Source organism: Benincasa hispida, chromosome 11, assembly GCF_027475165.1.
Source record: "Benincasa hispida cultivar pf3 chromosome 11, pf3_genome.v1.1, whole genome shotgun sequence".
Classification (NCBI taxonomy): Eukaryota; Viridiplantae; Streptophyta; class Magnoliopsida; order Cucurbitales; family Cucurbitaceae; genus Benincasa; species Benincasa hispida.
Window position 1 is genome coordinate 78,315,256 of NC_143488.1, and position 22,673 is coordinate 78,337,928.

Sequence of the window (22,673 nt, forward strand, 5' to 3'; positions counted from 1 at the left end):
TGATTCAGAACTTCGATGGAACATGTGTGTAAACTACAGTATTTTGTGATCTTGAATATATCAGACCCTTCCATTTTCACTGCACGAAGGCTCCACTTACAAGTCTTCCCAATACATTTGACAGTGAACAAAGATTTGGTTGTCTTCCTGACCCTAAATTCAAAACTTTTGTTGGACAAAATAGATAATCACATTTTCAACTCCTTTTTACTAAAAAAAATAGTTGACCAACTTCAACGTCTCTCCTCTACGACTTGAAGACATAGATGGTGGAATCACTGAAGCTGCTATTGAACAACATACATCTCTATGATCACGATCCATTTCATTCAATCTTGTTGGTTGCTCATTAACATCCACTAAAGGACCACAATGTTGCTCTGGATGACCACAATCCATATAATCAAGTCTAGGTGATCTCTCATTACCAACAGCTGAAGTATCACCTAATTTTGTATCACCATAATTCATTGAATTCAATCTTGCTGGATTAGTGCGGTCGTTGTCTAGTGATAATGTTAATGGTACAATGTTAGTAGACAATGGAATATCATCCTCTTCCCGACGAAACTCATGATTCTTCATATTATTTTTCCACAGTCACATCATCATAATCACATTTCCAAACTCCATTCTAATATCTTCATCCTGATTCGATTTTAGCATTACAGATAACTGAAGTCTACAAAGCTCTTCTCGGAAAAGAAAGAAGCGAACATCATCATCATTCTTTATGGATTGTGGAGGGGCTTTATATTCAAGCTTATATTTAACTCTCATTATAAGATCAAACTCTGAAGAACTGACATTTGTAGCCCTGTAAATGTGAGATTTAAGTTGTTCATACTTCAATGTAATAGGCACAATGATTCCTGTCAACTCTCCCCCAATATACGAACTTTCATTCTCATCCCAATCATCTTCATATTGAACAAGTAGACATTTTTTTGTCATCCTACAAAGCAAGAGAAAATTTTTCATTAAGTTGTACAAGCAATTGAAGTGTATTCTCTCTCGTAATCTTGCTCTCTCTTACTCTTGCTCTCTCTCACTCTTGTTCTATCTCTTGCACTCTCTCTCCTAATACAAAATTTCATAATGCTCAATTCCTACTAGGGGTGTTCATGGGTTGGGTTGGGTTGGGTTAGGTTGGGTTGAAAGACTTTTTAGACCCAACCCAATTGTTTAGGTTGTAAATTTTTTCTTCTACCCAAATATCCCTTATTAAAAAATGAACCCAACCTAACCCAACCATGAAATATTTGGGTGGGGTTGGTTCGGATTAAGCGGGTCATTTATTTAAAATTTTGTTCTAAAAAGAAGCAAAACGTAAATATATACAAACCTAATTTAATTATTTTCATATTTTAAATTAAGATTAACTACTCAATTTCAATTTATATAGTGAATTTTTTTTTTCTAAAGTGCAAATAAACTACTTTTAAGAGTTATTGAAGAATAAATTATTCAAAAAATATTAGAATTAAATGAAATTAAAATCAATATATGTATAAATAATTGTGTTATAAGTAACAAAAAATATATTTTTCAAAGTTAATAATAAATTCGGGTTGGATCGAGTTGGTTTGGGTTATATTAGGTGAACGCATGAACCAACCCAACCTATAAAATTTTAATTTATTTGAACCCAACCTAACGGTTTGGGTTGGGTTGATCGGTTTTTTCGGGTCATCGGATTTTTTGAACACCCCTAATTCCTACCTTTTAGAAATAACACAATAAAAATAATGAAACAAGCTCAAACTAATGAAACACTGTTTTGAAAAACCTGTCCGTTTTGGAAATCCCCGTTCGAAAAAACTCCGTTCATCAAAACACCATCGAAAACCAGGAAGTAATCACCGTTGAAATAGAGTTTAGAGTTTAAAGAAATCATCATTGTATTGTATTTAGATATTATTGATTTGAGGCTTTAGTCGTGAAAATTGTCAAAACGTTCGTACACTGACGAGCAATCACATCAAAATAGGGAATTTAAAGCGAGAGCGAGAGTGTTTAACCAGATAAGAGCGGGACTTATAACGTGAGGCACTTGTGAGGGCAATTTACGTAATTTGGTATGACGATGATATCAACAGAGGGTCAATTAATATTATTTTTAAAAAATGGGTCATTTGACATTTTGGGCTCAAAAAATGGGTCATCAGTACAAATTTTCCAACTATTATATTAGTTTAAATTCTTAATTCTATTAGAAAAGATGTTTTTTTAAACAATTTCAAAATTAAAATATGAAGCCTTTTTGAAGTCTAGAGCATAATTTCGATATTTTATATCTATATAATGATCATTTTTTGCCCTCTAAATATCAAAAGATTCAAGCCTATGCTATGAGTATGAACAAACCTCCTCCATTATTAGTTCCCTCATTTCTCTATGGTTTTGCTGCATTTGTTTTATCACAGTTCGCACTTATGCTATCAACTATCTATAAAACGAAGTCTATCTAATCTTTCAGGTAGATTTTCTTCTTGAAATAATGGCAGAAATTGTTGTGAATGGCATGGTGTAACTTGTCATTTCATATCGAGAAAGATCACAAAACATCTATCTGTAAAACTCTTTGGGGTTTACCAACTTGATATCTGTTATGACCCTGCAGCTATCCTAAACTGTTCCTGCAAATTATCTCCTTTGATAGAACAATATAACTCCCACAACTATCTGAAATAAAAAGAATTCCAGACCAGCTCACAGGCAAACGAAATATTTATATATTCTCATTCAATATAGAAAAACTTGAGAACAGAGCAGCTTGATAATCAGACTTCCACAAGAAAAGAAATAAAAAATGATGAAAATCTATGTAAAGAACAGTTAGCCATTCAAGGAAGCTCGGAAGCCCCTCCTCTAGGAAACTCTTCCTTATTTTTCTACCTGCCCTTGAATTCCTTTCTCCTTTCTTTTTAAATCTGCAACTGAGGGCCCTACCTCAACCGTTTTCAATCCTTACTATCTTCTCTGCCCTTCCAATTGCTGATTCATTCCCATCTCCAACCGTATTCTCTCCCTTTCTTTCCTTTTACCCCTCATCTTATATGTGTAAACAATTAAAGGTCTTACAATTCCTCCCCTCTCGAAACACACCTTGTCCTCAAGGTGGAATGTAGGGAACTGTTGTCTCATTGCAGGTGCAGCCTCCCATGTTGCTTCACTTTCGAGCAAACCCTTCCATTTTACTATCCATTCTTGCATAACTATTTCCCCATTCCAGCTTACTCCTAGTACAACTTCCGGACTGACTTGGAGTTCAAACTCTTCTGTTAAAATAGAAGGAATGTGCTAGACTTGTTGAGTTTGGCCTAACTTCTTCTTGAGTTGTGACACATGGAACACATTATGAATGGCTGCCTCGACTAGTAAATTCAAACGGTAGGCCACTTCTCCAATCTTCTCTGCTATTGTATTGGGTCCATAAAATTTAGGAGATAACTTCTCACTTCTTCTTTTAGCTAGAGTTCGCTGCTTGTACGACCTTAACTTGAGGAATACCTCATCTCCCACCTCGAAGTTTAGTTCTCGACAATGTAAATCAGCATGTTTCTTCATTCGATTCTGAACAATCACCAAGTTTTCCTTGAGAGCATTCAAAGCTAAATCTCTGTCCTTCAGCTGCCTTTGAACACAGTCATTAGAAGATTTTCGATCTCCATAGTGTAATATAAGGGGAGGGGGACGACCAAACACTGCTTGGAAAGGAGTGGTTCTGATGGATTGATGAAATGTCGCATTGTACCATAATTCTGCCCATGCTATCCACTTGTTCCAATGAGTGGGCTGTTCATTACAAAACACATCTTAAATAAGTCTCTAGGCAACAGTTGACACTCTCGGTTTGTCCGTCAATTTGTGGGTGAAATGTCGTGCTTCTTTTAAGTTTTGTTCCCAAGGATGTGAACATCTCCCTCTAGAAATTACTTAGAAAAAATTTGTCCCTATCTGTTGTGATTGATTTAGGAATGCCATGGAGTCTAACTACCTCTTGTATGAACAGGTCTGCCATTTGTTTCGCAGTAAAAGGGTGTTTCAATGGCACAAAGTGACCATACTTGCTAAGCCGGTCGACCACTACAAGGATATAATTGAACCCTCTAGCCTTTGGCAGCCCCTCTATGAAATCCATGGTCCATTCTTCCAATGAAAACTCGGGAATTGGTAGCGGATGTAGCAACCCAGTCGGTAAGAGTGACTATGTTTTGTTACATTGGCATATTTCACACCTTTCAACATATCTCTGGACATCAGATTTCATCCTTAGCTAATGTAGCTCCCCATTCATCCTCTTGTATGTCCTTAGAAAATCCGAGTGACCACCCAATACGGAATCATGAAAGGTGTGTAATAGTGAGGGGATCAAGGATGATGTTCGTGGGATAACTAACCTGCCTTTGTATAGCAACCTTTGATTTTTTCCACTGATAAGGTGGTTTTCCTTCCGGATTCTCCTTAAGTATAGCTATGATCTTTTGGAGTTCTTCATCATCTTCCATTTTCTTAAGGATCAAATCTACATCCACTAGGGCCGAAGATATTAAGCTATGTAATTCAGGTGCCTCTTGAACCCTCGAAAGAGCATCTGCTGCCTTATTGGTCAGTCCTGGTTGATATAGAATCTCGAAATTGTACCCTAGTAGCTTGGTTAGCCAACGTTGAAACTGAGGTTGGACCTCTCTTTGTTCAATGAGGAATTTCAATGCCTTCTGATCAGAAATGATGGTGAACTTTCCCTTAAGTAGATAGTGTCTCCATTTCTGAACTGCCAATACCACGGCCATTAACTCTCTTTCATAAACAGACTTAGCCTGTGCTCTTGAGGAAAACTTTTGGCTAAAATAGGCTATTGGTCTGTCTCCTTGAGTAAGCACTGCTTCTAACCCTATGCCGGATGCATCAGTCTCGATGATGAATGGTTTGCTGAAGTTAGGTAAGGCTAGCACTGGACATGATATCATCTGTCTTTTTAGATCCTCAAAGGCTTCGGTGGCTTCCTCACTCCATTTAAAGTCGTTCTTCTGAAGTAATTTGGTGAGAGGGGAAGCTCGGGTGTTATATCCCTTCACAAATTTTCGGTAGTACCCTGTGAGTCTTAAAAACCCACGCAATTCTGTTATGTTCTTTGGTTGTGGCCAGTTGACCATGGCTTTAATCTTATCTCCATCCGCCTCTACTCCTTGGGAAGAGATTAAATGTCCCAAATACTGAATTTGTTCTTGACAGAAGACATATTTCTTCTGGTTGGCATACAATTAATGATCCCTAAGGATGGTGAACACTATTCCCAAATGTGATTCATGTGAAAACACGTTCGGGCTATAAACCAAAATGTCATCAAAGAAAATAAGGATAAATCGACGTAAAAATGGTCTAAAAACTTGGTTCATAAGCGATTGGAATATGGTTGGTGCATATTTGAGGCCGAAAGGCATGACAAGAAACTCATAATGTCCCTCGTGTGTGCGAAAAGCCGTTTTTTCGATGTCTCCCTCCCTCATTCTGATATGATGGTATCCGGACTTGAGGTCTAACTTGGAGAAAACCATGGCCCCATGTAATTCATCCAATAGTTCTTCTATCACCGGTATAGGAAACTTACCAGCTACCATGACCTGATTTAACTTTCTGTAATCTACATAAAAACGCCATCCTCCATCCTTCTTTTTGACTAATAGAACAGGGCTCGAGTAGGGACTTCTACTAGGTCGTATAAAACCAACCTGCATCATTTCTTGAACTAACCTCTCTATTTCTTCCTTTTGTGTGTGCCCGTATTTGTAAGGTCTTACATTGATGGGGTTCGTCCCCTCCTTGATAAGAATGTGATGATCTATTGATCTTTGTGGGGGCAGTGTGGATGGAAGCTCGAAAATGTCCTGATTCTGTTCCAGAAGCAACCGAATCATTAATGATAGTTGGAAGTTCATACCAACTCCTTCTTGCACATTGTTTTCTGTCTCTTGTTCGATCTCTAGCTGCTGGAAGTCTACTAGGAATCCCAAATCTTCTTCTTCCCACTGTTTACTCAACATTTTAAAGGATACTTCAGCCTTGGTTAGCGATGGATCCCCTTGCAACGTTATATGAGAGCCCTCGGCCCAAAAGTCCATGGTTAGAGACGGCCAATGTATTCCCATAAATCCTGTGGAATAAAGCCATGACATTCCTAAAACTACATTCATCCAACCCAATTCAATTGCCAAAAAGTCTGCCTTCACCTTCAACCCAGGAAAATTTAGTTCTACCCCTTTGCAGATTCTCTTTCCTTCTATTTCACTGCCATTTCCGATCACTACCCTAAACCTCATGTGTTTTTCTGTGGGAATGTTTAGCTCTCTTACCGTGTCTTGGTGGATGAAGTTGTGTGTCGCCCCTGAATCGATAAGGACGAGCATTTCCTTTCCCCTGATTTCCCCTTTCAACTTCATGGTTCCTTTTGCTGAGAATCCTAGCAATGAATTCAGTGCCAACTCCAATTTCTCTCCTACTTCTGCATTATTTAGCTCCAGCTTTTCTTCTCCTTTCTCGCCTACCTCTTCCCCTGGTTCCTCCTCTTCATTAGCAACGAACAACATTAGTTGGTGATTCTATTGGAACTTACATTTATGACCAGGTGAATATTTCTCACTGCATCTGAAACAGAGCCCTTTGTCGAGCTGATCTCTGAACTCAGCATCAGACAGACGTTTCACAGGTGCTTCTTTCTTCGTGGGAAAAGATTTAACAGGTATTGCAACCTGTTTCATCGGTAACACTTCATTCCCCTTAGTTCGGGCCTTCTCGGTCAATTCTCTCTTCCCCTGGTGGGCCTCACGGTTGCTAAGCCCATTAACTCCCAGATCCTTGAGAGCGATTTTTAGAGCCAAATTTCTGTCATTGACCAGTTGAGCTTTTCACATACAATTGTCCAACGTCTTCGGGTTGCGGCTGATGACTTCAGCTTGTACGGTCGGCTTCAACCCATTCAAGAAGGCGTCTCGTAAAACCTCTTCAGACAACTCCGGTAACGGCGCGTAGTAGGTTACAAACTTCTTCACATAGTCCGAGTAAGTCCCTTCTTGTTTGATTTTCAGCAATCGGGCGTACAAATTTCCTTCCCTCACCTTCCGATAATGATCGAACAACCTTGTTTTTAATTCTTCCCAAGTTGTTATTGCTCGGCGATTGTTACTCTAACGAAACCAATCCACTTCATCAGAAGCAAAACTGATGACGACCACCTTCACCTTCTCGGCATCAGACAGTTCGTGGATTTCGAAGTAATGTTCTGCTCGATAAACCTAGGACTCGGGGTTCTCACCTGTAAACATTGGCATTTCAAGGCGTTTGTACTTACCTTTGTCTGCTCTGGTTGCAAATCCCGCGTGGGATGGCTCTGCTTCTTCTGCTTTACCCTTCGCCTTGGTCACACTACTATCAGTGAGTGTAAACTCCTCCTTCTTCCTGGTTGTGTTGCTCTCCCTCACTTCCTCGATTAGTCTCTCTAAGTTTTTGCACAATCCACTTATCAACTCTCGTAATCCAGCCATCTTCTTCTCGACCGACTCCATTCTTTCTTCAAGTTGTTTTTGAGCCATTCCTCGCGTCTTCCCCAGGTTTACGGCTCTGATACCACATTGTTACGACCCTGCAACTATCCCAAACTGTTCCTGCAAATTATCTCCTCCGATAGAACAATATAACACCCACAACTATATGAAATAAGAAGAATTCCATACCAGCTCACAGGCAAACGAAATATTTATATATTCTCATTCAATATAGAAAAACTTGAGAATAGAACAGCTTGATAATCAGACTTCCATAAGAAAAGAAATAAAAAATGATGAAAAACTATGTAAAGAACACTTAGCCATTCTAGGAAGCTAGGAAGCCCCTCCTGTAGGAAACTCTTCCTTATTTTTCTACCTACCCTTGAATTCCTTTCTCCTTTCTTTTTAAATCCACAGCTGAGGGACCCACCTCAACCATTTTCAATCCCTGCTGTCTCCTTTGCCCTCCCAATTGCTGATTCATTCCCATCTCCAACCGTATTCTCTCCCCTTTTTCCCATTTTACCCCTCCTCTTATATGTGTAAACAATTGGAGGTCTTACAATATCATCTTCGTCGTAACGACGATATGACCCTCTTGCAATACAAAAGGTCGTGCTTGGGTGGTGAAGTTAGTTCTTCTCTACTTGAGCTCAAAGATCTAAATTATTTGGACTTGAGTCTAAACAATTTCAGTGGCGCTTTAATTCCACATTTCTTCGGGATGTTAAAAAACTTGAGGTACCTTCAATCTCTCTTCTGCATATTATGGTGGACAGATTCCTCCCGTTTAGGAAATTTGTCCAATTTGAGGTATCTAGACCTTTCTGTAGATAATCAATTTCTAGATGATAGAATAAATTTCAAGGTTGGAAACTTGCTATGGCTTTCTGGTCTTTCTTCTTTAGAATACCTTAATGTTCGAATGATGGATTTGAGTAGTTTACAAACAAATTGGATGCATGAAATTAATCAACTTTCTTCCTTGTTGGAGCTACATGAGTGACTGTAGTCTTCTAAGTTTTGATACTTCAGTTAGATTTCTAAATCTCACTTCCCTTAGGGTTTTTAACCCATCGGACAATTTGATAAATTCTTTGTTTCCTTTGTGGCTGTCTAATTTTATCAGTCTTACAAAACTTAAACTATAGGATAACAATTTTCATGGTTCAATTCCTCGAGATTTTGTAAAATTGAAAAATCTTCAATATCTTGATTTAAGTGGGAACAACTTAAGGAATAGTGGAGATCACAAGCCAAGTTGTTTGTGAAATCTTTACAATTTATAATTGTTGAAACTTTCTTTTAACAATTTTGGTTGTACAATTGATGAGCTTTTTAGAAGTTCTTCAAATTGTTCCCAAAATAGTTTGGAATATTTGGAGTTGTTTCATGATGAATTTGTGGGAGAGATCTCAAATTCACTGGGGTCACTTCGGAACCTAAGACACTTGGATCTTTCAAGTAACAAATTCGATTGACAAGCTCTATACCTTCGAATATCGGTGATTTGATACCCAATTTGAGTATGTTATATTTGTCCAACAATCGTCTTAGTAGTATGATTCCATCATCAATTCAAAAAATGAGTTATTTGGAAGTACTTTCACCATTAGATAATCAATTTTCAGGGGATTGTTTGATTATTCGAGTGATTTCAAATCATTATTTGTTATTGATTTGGCCAGCAATAATCTAGATGGAAAAATTCCAAGCTCAATAGGTTTGTTGACACTCCTCGAATATCTAATATCGAGCAACAACCATCTGAATGGAGAAATTCCAAAGTCTTTACAGAGTTGTTCATCCTTAAGAGCATTGATCTCAGTGAAAATAGACTATACGCAAGCCTTTCTATTTGGATAGGAGAAGTTGTGTCAACATTGTGGTTGCTAAACCTACGATCTAACCATTTAAATGGAACCTTCCTTCACTTCGTGTGTTTGATGTTTTAAACAACAATGTTTCGAAAGAAATTCCAAGTTGCTTGAATAAATGGACAAATATGGTTTATAGCCACTTTGATAATGAATCGTATGCCAGTAAGTTCAATAGCAGCATTAATGGTAGATATTTCAGGCATTGAACGACCCTTCCATTTATGAAGGCAATCCTTTCCTTAACAAAAGCTTGAGTGGTGAGAATGCAAACAATGGTGTTCCTACTTCAACAAGCCAAAAAGATGGAAAGGAAAATGACATGGAAATCTTTGGCTTTGGCTTCTATATCAGCGTGGAAATTGGTCTTCCTGTAGGTCTCAACATATTGTTTTTCACCATTTTCACAAGCCGATCACGAAGAACATTGTACTTTCGCTTTATAGATCGTGTCAGTTATAGCATACTCGAAGGAATTGGATTTGTTATCATCTTCATTAGAAGAATGAAAGGGAGAAGATTTCAATAAGGTTGTACAATAAATGTGTGGAGACTTGATTGTCAACCAAAAGAGAATTTCAAATCAAGAACACTGTATTTATAATCCTTTTTATGCATATCCAATCTAATAATGTTTGTTGTCTAGTGTTTGTGGACTGTTTACTAAATGTATACAATATATAAGAAATAAATTTTATGTTGTTTATCCTTGTATAACTCTACCTTTGTGCCAAACTGAGCATAGCTCAATTGACCGGAGGATTTAGAAGTGCGGTTTTCATAATCATCATCTTTTTTCTAAAAAAAAAAATAATAAAGTTGTTACTCAATCAACAATAAAACTCGAATATGACATCTGAATATTATAGACATGAAACAAGAACACGATTATACGATTAAGCAGCTCTTATAGTGTTGACAAAAACATACTATAAATCATCTAATAAAATGAATTTTATCAAAAAATTGATTGTTATAGTCATAGTGAATCAATCAAGACTTGGATCATCTAAGATAGTATGAAGATTGAATTGCTCCTGAATAATGGGAAAAAGATAAGGTATTGGTCCTGGAATGTTCATCTCTTGAACCCACTTATCCATCTCTGATTTATTTTCCAAACTTTCTTTATTATCTTCTTTTTCAGTCTTTTTGGTTTCTTTTCTGAATAATCTTGAACTTTCTTCTTCACTCTCTGATCTCTCTGTCTTTTGCATACTCAGAAAAACATCAACTTTCCCTTGGGATATCTCCTCTGATAATGACGACACAGCCGGAGACTGTATGTCGTCGTCGCCGTTGCTGATGTGACCTTTGTTTGCAATCTTCCCTCTGCTACTTTTCTCATTTTGCATACTCAGAAAAACATCAACTTTCCCACTGGATATCTCCTCCGACAACAACGACATCGCCAAAGACTGTATGTCGCCGTCGCCTTTGCTGATGTGACCTTTGTTTGCATTCTTCCCTCTGCTACTTTTCTCATTCATCGTCACCCAAGAAACCAATACAATATTGAGAGAGGGGGCAATCAGATGAAATCGAATCCCTCGATCCGTTTGTTTAACTTTTTATATTATTTACGTGTTCATCAAAATATTTAAAGATGTGAAAAACAGTTCATTTATACTTCTAATAATTGCAAGTGAGTTCGTTCACATTAATAAGGTCTATTTAGCTTTCTTTCTTTCTATATTTTTTATTTAACAACACGAGAATCGATCCTCTGATTTTGAGGTTGATAGTATAAGTAGTATGTTAATTGAGCTATATTATATCAGTTGAACTATGCTCACTTTAGCGTTTATTTAATTCATTTGAGCGAAATTTAACTGATTAATGTATATTCTCGATCAAATATTCGAATCTCCTATGCACACGCAATAAATCCATCTTTACTCATTAATTGTATCAATTTTCACCTTAAATTTTTTATTTTATCATGTTTATTTTTTACTATTTCATCCACCACTAATTGTAACAAAAAGCAATGCCTAAGAACATTTCTTTAAGTTATTCATTCTCTAACAACTTTTAAAACTAATTTATGGGTCTTAGATAAGAATTCAAGTTATTCATCTTTAATTAATATTTAAAAACTCAAGTAAAAACGGATCTTTGATTAACATTATACCTTTTTATTTTAGAGAAAACATTTTGAATTAATTAACCAACCATCCAAATATTTGGTTGAGTTCATAAGAATTATCAAGCATATAAAAAACTTATAATATGAACAACTGGGTTTGATAAAAAACAAGGTTGGAGTCCTAATTTTATGAAAATATCAATATGGATGGTAATTTCGAAAAAAAATTATGAAAATTGATGGAAATTATTATAATTAGTTAATAAAATTTTGATTATAGTTTAATTAGACTATAATTGACCAATTTTAATCACAATTTTTATAAAGTAAGATAACATTTAGATGTTTATTGTAAATTGTGTAAATGTTGATGCTAGAGAAAAAAATTAAAAAGAAAATTACAAAAAATTACAAAATAATATAAAGTTTAAGAATTCGAATTAGGTAATCAATTTGGTTGTAATTATATACAGAATTATTTAAATGATTAGTGAACACAACTAAAATATATTGTGATTTGATATACAAAATTAAAGTATTAAATCATGAAAGAAAGTATGAAGATCAAAATTTTCTTGCATGATGGAGTAAAGATTATCAGGAACAGGCCCTGGAATTTGCATTCCTGGAACCCATTCATCTATTTCACATTCATTTTCTTTCCCAGTTGAACTAATTCCAATTTCTTTTTCTTTTTCTTTTTCACTTAATTTTTCATTCTCTCTCTCTGATCTCTTCCTTTTTGACCTTTTCTTCTTTATTTTCTCACCCACCACCGTACACGGCGGCTCCGGATATTGCTGCTCGCCACCATTCTTCGCCGGTTTACCTTTGCCGCGCTTTTCTTTCTTCCTCGTTGAAAGAAAGCTACTTGTTTTCTTCTTTTGGTTTTCGAGTTCTGGAATGAAAGATCTAAGCTTCGACCTCATGGTAACTCGAATTAATCATTCATGAAAATATTTCTTTTATTTTTTTAAAAAAAAATAGTAGGGTTGGACTGTTCTACTTCTAATCGGATGAAGAAATCCTAAAGTATTAAGGTTTCTTCATCATATCCTAATTTTAATATTTTAAAATATCAAATGGTTTTTTTTTTATTATTTAAAAGATATTAGGAATTCAACTTAATTTTGTACTTAGGGAAGGATTTATTAAATTTAAGGGGCAAAAAACAAATGAGGAAACTAAATCAAATCGATTGAGGAAACCAGAAGATTTAGATTGCAATTTTAGTAATTAATAAAAGAAAACGTAAGTAAATAAAAAGTTAAATTGGGAAATCATTTTAAATGATAAAATTAGTAAAAATATTTATAATAGCAAAATATCACATGTAGAAATAGATACTAGTCTATCGCGATCTTTGCATATAGATCGTAAAATTTTATTACATTTGTAAATATTTTAATTCATTTTTCTATATTTAAAAGTAGTCCTATCAAATACTATCTTAATTTATCTATGAGATTGCCTACAAAAAAAAATTTATAGGATTCCAAGGAGGGGAGGGAGAGGAGAGGAGAAAGGATATGAAATTTGTTATGTGCACATCAATAATGATATCAATAATAAAAATATATATTCTTTAAAAACATTAAGATATAGGATAATTGCATTGGTTAACATTTTTTTCAAGATTAATAGTTAAGGTCATGTTTACTGTTCCATAATCAAAATTGGTGCAATCTTAATGATTTTTTTTTATTATTTGTAATTCACATAATATTTAAATTGTCCCACTTTTCATATTACAATTGATTTATTACACTTACTTATGTGGTATTTGTATAGTAATATTGTTAAAAAATCGTAAATATAGCATAATCTATTCATGATAGACTCCTACTAGTGATAGAGAATTAGAGAAGAATGAAGTTTGAATAAACGATGATGGCTATGTTGGTGAACCATGGGGATATTCTTCTAACTAGATTTCCTCGTGGTGAAACGTTAAAGAGTATGGATGACTACTTTCGTGAGCTACTTTATAACATTGAGCATATAAAAATCAACAAATGAATCTAGGTTGTTTTTTTAAAGGTCATTAACAAAGGTTTGGATATCGTTGTCATGTCGATCAGATTCAATACCCACAAACTTCCATATAGCTTGGGAGTCAACTTCCATTCAAACTAGATAACTGCATATTCGATTGCCATATAAACACCTTCCTTTAAAGTCATTGTTTCAACTAGCTCAATGGATCTCAAAGCTAATGGAATGTCTCGTCCGAGAGAACAGTATTACCAATAGAATCTTGTATTATAACACCGCACCTCAAAAAGAAAGGCCCATGTGATAATTGTTTTACTTTTAATTTTATGTTTTTTTTAAGATTAGGTGCACATATAAGCTCACCCATATTTATATGATATCACAAATGTTCTAATATCAAATGATATGAAATCCTAGCAATCTTTAGGTACTTGATCTTGAATTCACAAACATTAAAACTCTCGACTCAAATCAATTTCAATCCTAATAATTATGTATCAAAATTCTTGAATATACTTGACATACAACTAGAGCATGAATTACAAAATTAAATAAACTTCGAAGAAAAAATACAAAGGCTTCTCAATTCATTTTCCAATCTAATGGCAAAACTTTCTTACTCAACCATGGCAAAAAGACTAAAACAACCTATTTAACAGGTTAGTCTATAAAAACTTCAATTATGCTTAAATGATGATATTGTATGCCCCACTAAACACAGTATAATAAATAAATGGAAAGAAAAAAAAAAATGAAGTGACACCCTCTTTTTTTAAAAGCTAAAACATACCCCCCTCCTTTTAAAGGGTAATGAATTGCTCACTATATTTTGTCCAACTACTAAATTTCATCTTTCATTTGTTGATGTACCAAATCAACTAAAATTTATCTAAATTTAAGGACATTTTCAAAAACAAAAGAAATTGAATGCCAATTTGGTAATTTGCAAAAATACACGATACTATGGAGAAAAAGTTTGATGTGAGAAGGAAAAAGAGTTGACATACAATACAGTTGCTGACACACAGGTATAAGTTCACAAAACCTACAAGTACGACTGCAGATAAACGAGCAATCGTGTAAAAGAAATATATCAAGATTTTAGGCAAAGGTGAGTTATGTTTGTCTAGACCCTAGTTTTGTTTTGGCTGTCGTCTGGGATCGAGTGGTTCGCCACTGGTCTTAGGCTTGGCTGGGACAACCTTTGCAGGGGTTGACCGCTCCGATTGGGAGAAACGTACGAGGATTTGCATGAGAACTGTAACAATGGCGAGGCCAGAAGCTGAGAATGTAAGACCTTTCCATGAAGATAAAAAGGTAGAGCCATGAAGAAGCTTGAGGGACCCCAAGATGAGGAGACATGTCCATGAAATTGCTACCTGCTCACAGTAAACCAAAAAAAATGAATGAATTGAACATTTACAAATCCTGTGAGGGAATGATAGAGACAAATCGATAATTTCATCAAATCGAACCGGAGTATGGTAACTTCAAAATCATTTCAAATATATAGGGTAAGATTTCTCATGAAGTGGTCGAGAAGTCGCACATAAACAAACTCATACAGCAAATCTAACCACAAATTCAAGCATATAAATGGACCAAAATTCAGCCATAAGGTATCCAAATTCAAATAAAATGTATAGAACGTGACCAGAATAGCCAGAGTATCCAAAGAAAGCTTCCTTGCCCAGCCAAAACACATCTTCATAATTAGACACCAATATTTCTAAAAAATTGTAAACCGAAATAATAAGGGCCATAAATTTCATTATTTACTCAAAACTTGAGGTTAAATTTTCATAAAATTCTCTCGCTCTCTTTTTTAAGGAGAAAAACAAAGAGCTTACCAAGAGGGACTTGATTGGCCGACCAAGTTCCTGTAACTCTGCATCGCTAAAGGTGTCTTCGGCTACATGCTTATCCAACAGTGCATCCTGGAACGCAAGAACCAAGAGGGTAAGGCAATTGATCGATAACTTTTCACCTACGAATAATAACCTGCAAAATCGGATTGTTTAGATCCCTTTTGATAACAATTATGTTTTTAATTCTGTTTTTAAAAATTATGCTTATTTACTGGAAATTTCTTTAAGGATTGAATTCTTAGCCAAATTTTAAAAGCAAAAGACAAGTATTTGGAAACTAACCTTTTTAGTATGCAAAAATAAAAAATTGGCTTGGATTTTGAAAACATTTGTAAGTACATAGCAAAATAAAGAATCTTAGAGGTGAATGTAGTGCTCTATAAATTTAATTTTCAAAAATCATACAGTTAACAAACGAGACTTTATTATTTTGTACCTTTACTACAAACAGATCTCTACACCATTGAGCAATGGCATCATCTGTCTCAGGCAATTCCTTCATAGAATGTCGCTTAATGTGCACATGTACCTACAGAAGCAGATAGGTTACGGCATCTTCTAAGACAGAACCAACTACCAAGCATAATTCTTTAATGGGCCGTCAACTATAAGTTGTCAGATTACAAGTTTGTATACACTTAATGAACAACTCATCCCCAAACACCAGTTCAAAAGTATCCCTACTCCCTAGCCCTCCAAGATGGAGGGCGAAAAGCACTTAGCACACAAAAGGGAAATTTTAATTTAATGCTTTTAAGAAAATCACCTTTAGTTTTTTTTTATTTATTATATTTTTCTTTTGTGAAAACAAAAACAAAAAAAAAAAAAAAGGGAAAAAAAAGCAACTGAAAGAAATCATTTAAAAATCACCTTTATTATGCTATTCTAACTAGAGAGCTTTATTTTTTTAAAAGGAAACAAAACTTTTCATCGAAATAATGAAATGAGACTAATGCTCAAAGGACAAAGACAAAAGACAGACTAAGAACTAATCAGAAAAACAACGGCATTCCAGATTAAACATAAAACTTGAATAGAAATAGAAAATCTAGCAAAAGATTTGGAAAGAAAGCACCAAGAGGAGGCCTTAATCAGAGCAAGCTCCAACCAACCAAACTGAGGAATAGACTCTGACTTGAAAAAACTCATATTGACCATAGCAACTGAGAATGATATTTCATTAATATCAACTGGACTATCTGATATTGCATAAGTTGGTTCCTCAGATTCACCATCTGGAGTCATTGAAGTGAATTTTGCAACAGCGCCTAAAGGTATGCGGAATGCCTTTGCAATTTTGGATGTGCTTAATGCCTCAAGACCATCCAAACTTTCCAATATTGAAGAACTGACTTTAGGTGATTAGAGTTTTTTATTTCCAAAAACTCCATTAATAATAATAAAATCACCTCTTATTGTCATCAAAAGATCAACCCATGATGGTTTCATTTATTGCATAATTTTGTATTTGTACAAAACTTTCTTTTCTCAAAGAACACAAAATTTCTATTAAAAAAAATGTTACCTATATTCAATAGGACTATAGCATAGTTTTTAAATACTGTCATTTATTGTCAAATTCTAAAACATGGGCAACGCCTCTGTGAGTGCTCATTGATTTTTCTCTCTAATGAAAGGGATGACTGCCATGAACCAAAATGAGTAGGATATTTACATTGAGGGGAAGAGTATTGTGTACAAATTGAGCAAGTTCCTCAAAAAAAAAAAAAGAAGAAGAAGAAGAAGAAGAAGAAGAAGAAGAAACCCCAAAGAGAGAGAGAGACTTTTGGCTAAGTTAACTTACCACAGAAGGCTGCCCCTTGAAGAGTCTTAGCATTGTAGGTGGAGGTGAGTTTTTGGGAATAGCTACCGTTACATCATAAATTGCTGGAACAAATGAGCGCATATGACCTACAGCTGACACAAAACCCTGAAAGCAACGGAGTAACAAGTTATGCCAATTCATAGGCATCAATAAATATAGCTCGGCACATGCTAGGTGAATAAATGTAAATAAGGTCAAATATTTTCTTCTAATGCAGCACATAAAAGAATGCATAATCAAATAAGACTTGCACCAATTGTGCATCGTTTTAGGATGACTAATGAGAAGAATAGCATCTAATGGGAAAGTTTCCCATTTCCCACTACCCAAACCTTTGCCCTTTCTTTAAAAGACAAGAAGTTGACATAATGCCGATGTAATGTATAAATGAGAGATTCAAAGTTGTGTGAAAGAACAATCAACATTAACAAACAAAAGATGAGTATCATAGGCGCATGTGGATGACCCTGACATGCTATGGTTAGTGACCTATTTAATAGTCAGTAAATTATCCCCAACCTTGGGTGTTGCCTCAAGTCCATACAAGAAAACAGTCAACACAACTAATAATGAAAATTATTTGAAATCCCAAAAGAAAGTGAACAGAATTCAATATCAATGGGAACGAGTAATATATTAAACTTCAAATTTTTTGCGTTAGAAGTTAGGTGATCGTGAATTGCAAACAGATAAATCATTGTAATACTCAAGGATAATGATAGAACCTCGACAAGGTCACTTAACATAATCGTCAACTTATCTCAGTGATAAAATGTCTTTTAAGCATATACGCGATCTAATGATCACCCAATATGTATTAGAAGATAACACATCTCCATTTATCCTGTCTACTTTGGGATATTAAAAGTTGTGAGATAGTAACTATGAACAAGTTTGCCCACGCTAAGTTTGCCAAAGCAAGCATAGCTCCACTAGCATATAGTATGTGTTAATAAAAAGACCATGAAAGATTATGGGTCGAATCTTCCCACCCCCTAATGTATTAAAAGAAACACTTAGAAAAGTTATCTTTAAGCAAGTTTCTAAATATAAACAATATAGGCCATTCTCACTGGAAAACCTGCATGCCAAAGTCTTTTGAAACAATACTTGCATTTGATGAAACATATAATACAGAAAAGAATTCTAACACACTTTGGGTAGAAATTCCAACCTCAAAATACCAACCAAATTTATGATGCAAGTAAAATTTACTTTCTTCGAAGGTAGGTGGAAATGTGCAAAGCAAGTTATCAAGATTATATATAAATATATTTTAGGCATCAAAATACGAACACAAAAACCATAAAATATTAAAAACACAAAGTCACACCGTTCAAGACATGTCAAGGAAATAAAATCCAAAAGCCTTTGCTCATTAGAAAAATGACAGACCTACTTGGAAAAAGGAGAACCCAACACAAAAGTAAAAAGGTTTACTCGTAAAGATAGGTAATCCTTACAAAAATCCTAAAATCAAAGAAGAAAACCAAAATACAGAAACACCCAAAAAGACAAGTCACTAATTTCCTTTAACAGAACTGAATTTTCCTTATGAAAAATGTCTTAAACAGTAGAATGGTATGTACTAAAAATGGGGACAAGGGTAATATAATAAGGAGATCCAGATACAGGACATGAACCTAATGCAGACACATTTATTAAATTGTATATTTTTTAAATATATTTGCAGGCCCTTAACCATTTTGACAACTTGCAGTCTAATATTTTGCAGTTTAAATAATGATATATGAGGGCTATGAGAGATTGAAATCACCAATTAGCTTTAGAATAGCCTACGGAGTACATTTCAAATGAAATAGTATATTTTTCTAAATGACCATAATCATGATGTCAAAACCCATGTCTTCTAACAAAAGTTAAATGCGATATTCAAAGCGAAACTGACACACTTTTTAATGGTTAAAGGTCTAATGAGAAAAAATGATATAGGTCGATACAAATTTTACTACAGTATATGCAAAAAATATTCTGAGTTCTCTCATTCAAAGTCTATTGTGTTTGCTGTTTTTTATTATGTTCACATCACTTTCAAAGTTGATAAGAACAAGGGTCGGAGTGCATGGTGTGTTAACACGTGTTTGCATTAATATGTGTCATATACAAACACGTTACTCAAATCAAAGTGTTAATAATTCGTACATAATATTTAATAGAAAAGAAAGTAGTAGTTAAATCATGCAATTCATAGCATAGAGCAAACAAAAGAGACACAAGAGGGAGAGCGAGGAATCAAGGAAACTGCGTTGAATTTGGTATCTTCTGTTTACAACTGTATTGCTTTTGCAGTGGTCAAGGAGTTCAAAGAAGGAGCATAAACAATTAAAAGAGCATCCAAATGTGGTAAGAATGAAATTTTCAACTCTAACCTTTGTACGTGGAATCAAAACATTTCTAGGAACAGGTAATCCATTGGCAATTGCATACTCTTTAGCTGCCAAAAGTTTTGCCTCGGTAAATCGAGTCCCTTCTACAAAAAGTGCCAACCAAAAAGGCAAAGGGAAGTCCTTCAACCGTAAAAGACCTGACTGTAGACACAGTAGCATGAGCTTCACATGAAATCAACATGTAAAGTACAGATAAAGCACATGATAAAATGGAAAAGGCCAGTGCATAGTGAAAAATCTTATATAAAGTACAGCATGAATGCCTTACCTTTAAAGTAATTTCATCCTTGGCCCAGCTTCTTTCGAGAAAAAGGTACTCTGAAAACCACATTGACCAACCTAAAACCTGCCAGAATAGAACTCTAAGTGATAGATTCTTCGCTCTAACAACTTCGGTAACTTTAGTCAGCAAAATACTAGGAGAAATTTAGCATCAGTAACAAGCATGCAACTGAAAAATTAAAAAAATTAACTTCAAATTTTGTTATAAAGATAATAATAATCTCATGAATGCTAAAAAACTTAAGAAAAAATAACTTACTGGCAGAAACTTTGATGACTTCTTCATTACAGCTAGTGTGCTGCCAAGACATCCAGATCTCTACCAAATGAAATTCAAAATTATTAATAAGGAGAAAGTAAAATAAATAATAAACGAAAGAAAATGGGATTAAACACACTGATTTAATGCACTAATAGAAACATATAACATGTAATAGAACTAGATAACAGCAAATGTAAAAAGCTGCAACCACAAATATGTGTGTGATACGTATTGAAGTTGAACTATCCTTAATTTAAAAAAACAACGGAAATAGGCACCTGAGCTAGAATCCATCCAACAAGCCAATCAATATCACTTCTATGATTGGAGATAACAAGTGCATGCTCTTTACCTGGAAAAGTTCATAGCTTATGTTGTCAGTTGAGCCGTTTCGTGGATATTCCAAAACAGATATAAATTTATAGGCAATACAAAGATATGCACCACGTGTGGATGCAAAAAGTGAAAATTGTACCCTTACCCATTAATTTAAGAGTTTCACGATCTGTATACACTTTAATCTGCATTCAGAATGGTTCAACAAATTGGTCTTTCATTAGTCTAATCCAAGAACCGAAAAACTAGGTACTAGGTCACTTGATATGGATTCAGTGCAAATATACAGAAAACTTGATCATCTAATGGTTTTAGTAATAAAAACATTAGAAGAAAAATGAATAGAACTCAAACTCAGTAGAGAACTGATAATTGATAAATTAGCTACATTCTTCAGCACAAAACAGTAATCCTGTAAAGTAACTAGAAAAAGAAAAAGTAAATGGAGGGGATTGTCGGATGGAGTAACCTTTCAATGAAGGGGAACAATTAATTTTGATTTTTTTTTTTTAATGTTTCTCCTTCACGACATTAAAATATAGTAAACCAGGAAAAAAAATGAGATGCAATAATAAAGTGATTTAACAACTAAGGAGGGAGAAAATACAACACAGCAACAACATTACTTCAATAACTACTAAAATGACATAATATGGGGTTCAGTATGATGCACCTTAACACCGGCCCACCAATCAATTAGCCAAACAAGTTCCAACCACAACAGTTCTGCAACCAATCTATTAATCCTTCTGTACCCATTCTTTGATAGCGGCCTTATAAAGACAAAGCATATTGCCTGAACCAAGGGCTCAGAGATTTTAGAGTCAGATCACATCATTCAGTGTGCACATAATCAGTATAACCAGCAAAAACTTTTAAAGAAGATGAGGTGAGAATGCAAAAAACAGATACTCGCATGGCATAGTATAATCACAATGACTACATAGAAGATAAACCACGTTCCTTAAAGCTCATCTGCCCACTCAATGTTACAACCGAGGCACAGTATTTACCCAAAACACCTGGATCCTCTTACCACATTGTGTCAAAAACAAGCAACGACGAATACTCATTAAACTAATCTGTAAATAATAAGCTCGAACAATGAAAAGAGGAAGGGAGAAAAACAGAATCTAAGCTAAATCTACAAGTTACCTTGGCGAAACCAGACGATTAATCCAAATAAAAGAGCAAGGAGCATGCATTATCACAAGCGAAACACACCACCAAATTAGGTGAAGCAACTTAACCTAACTATTAAAATCTCCGCCACTCACCTTAACCACACACACACCAAAAAATACAAACAAGAACAAAAATCCAGGAGGAACCAACAGTAAACAAATCGAAGCTCGAAGAACGTAGGGAAGCTTCAAAAGATCCAAATCGGCAAGGAAAGAAAGAAGAAGCCATACAGATCAAGGCAGAAGCAGGCACACAATACCTGAATGAGATTAACGACGAGGCCAGAGAAGAAGAATAGAACGCCCAATGGCAGGATCACCAGGGCCGCTGGAATCGCCATAGCCAGAAGCAAGCAAGCTCCACCACCAGTTGCAGAGAGTTTAGAGAAATGAGAGGGAAAGAAGAAGGCGGAGAAATTTGAAGAGAAATTTGTGATCAAATGGAAATGATTATTATTACAGCGAAACAATTGCCGAATGAAGAAATTATGGTGTGGGAAAGAGTGAAGAAACTGATTGAGAGAAAGATGATGAAGAGAATGAGAGAAGTTTTAAGCAAAGTCTCATCGCATCACATTTATCCCATCGACTATGGGAATATCGTAAACAGATGGCCAATTAAAAATGACTTTCTCTTTTATTAATTACATATTCAATATTTCAACTATATTAAAATGTCACCGTTATCTCTTTTATTAATTACATATTAAATATTTCAACTATATCGAGATGTTACCGTCTATCATACAAAATAACAAAATTTAATCTTCTTTTATAGAAATTGATAGAAGTCTATCTATCCATAAAAATCGATAAAAGTCTATTATCAATATTATATGATAGACACTTATAGAAGTCTATCTGTATCTATAAGTATTTTGTTTTTATTATTTCTATAAATAATTTAACATTTTTTCTATCTATAAAACTTTTCCATGTTTGTGATTATATATGCATAAGTTAAAGATTTGTGTAATTATTTTAAATGGTAAAATTGTTG

General features: G+C 34.8%; 1 protein-coding gene and 2 pseudogenes across 1 annotated transcript; 2 read left to right on the forward strand and 1 right to left on the reverse strand.

Annotated features, from left to right (window-relative positions):
• The first annotated feature begins 8,271 nt into the window (after positions 1 to 8,271).
• On the forward strand, positions 8,272 to 9,028 carry LOC150032920 (receptor-like protein EIX1; annotated as a pseudogene).
• An 8-nt stretch (positions 9,029 to 9,036) lies between these two features.
• On the forward strand, positions 9,037 to 9,633 carry LOC150032921 (uncharacterized; annotated as a pseudogene).
• A 4,779-nt stretch (positions 9,634 to 14,412) lies between these two features.
• LPAT2 (lysophosphatidyl acyltransferase 2) lies at positions 14,413 to 22,312 on the reverse strand. Its single transcript, XM_039049371.2, has 11 exons — positions 21,934 to 22,312; positions 21,163 to 21,285; positions 20,635 to 20,674; positions 20,432 to 20,505; positions 20,151 to 20,210; positions 19,878 to 19,955; positions 19,592 to 19,750; positions 17,181 to 17,306; positions 15,813 to 15,905; positions 15,359 to 15,445; positions 14,413 to 14,887 (listed from the first exon to the last, which is right to left on the reverse strand). Exons 1-11 carry the CDS (start codon positions 22,012 to 22,014, stop codon positions 14,642 to 14,644), a joined length of 1,167 nt encoding a protein of 388 aa, XP_038905299.1. The 5' UTR covers positions 22,015 to 22,312; the 3' UTR covers positions 14,413 to 14,641.
• Between the last annotated feature and the right edge of the window lie 361 nt (positions 22,313 to 22,673).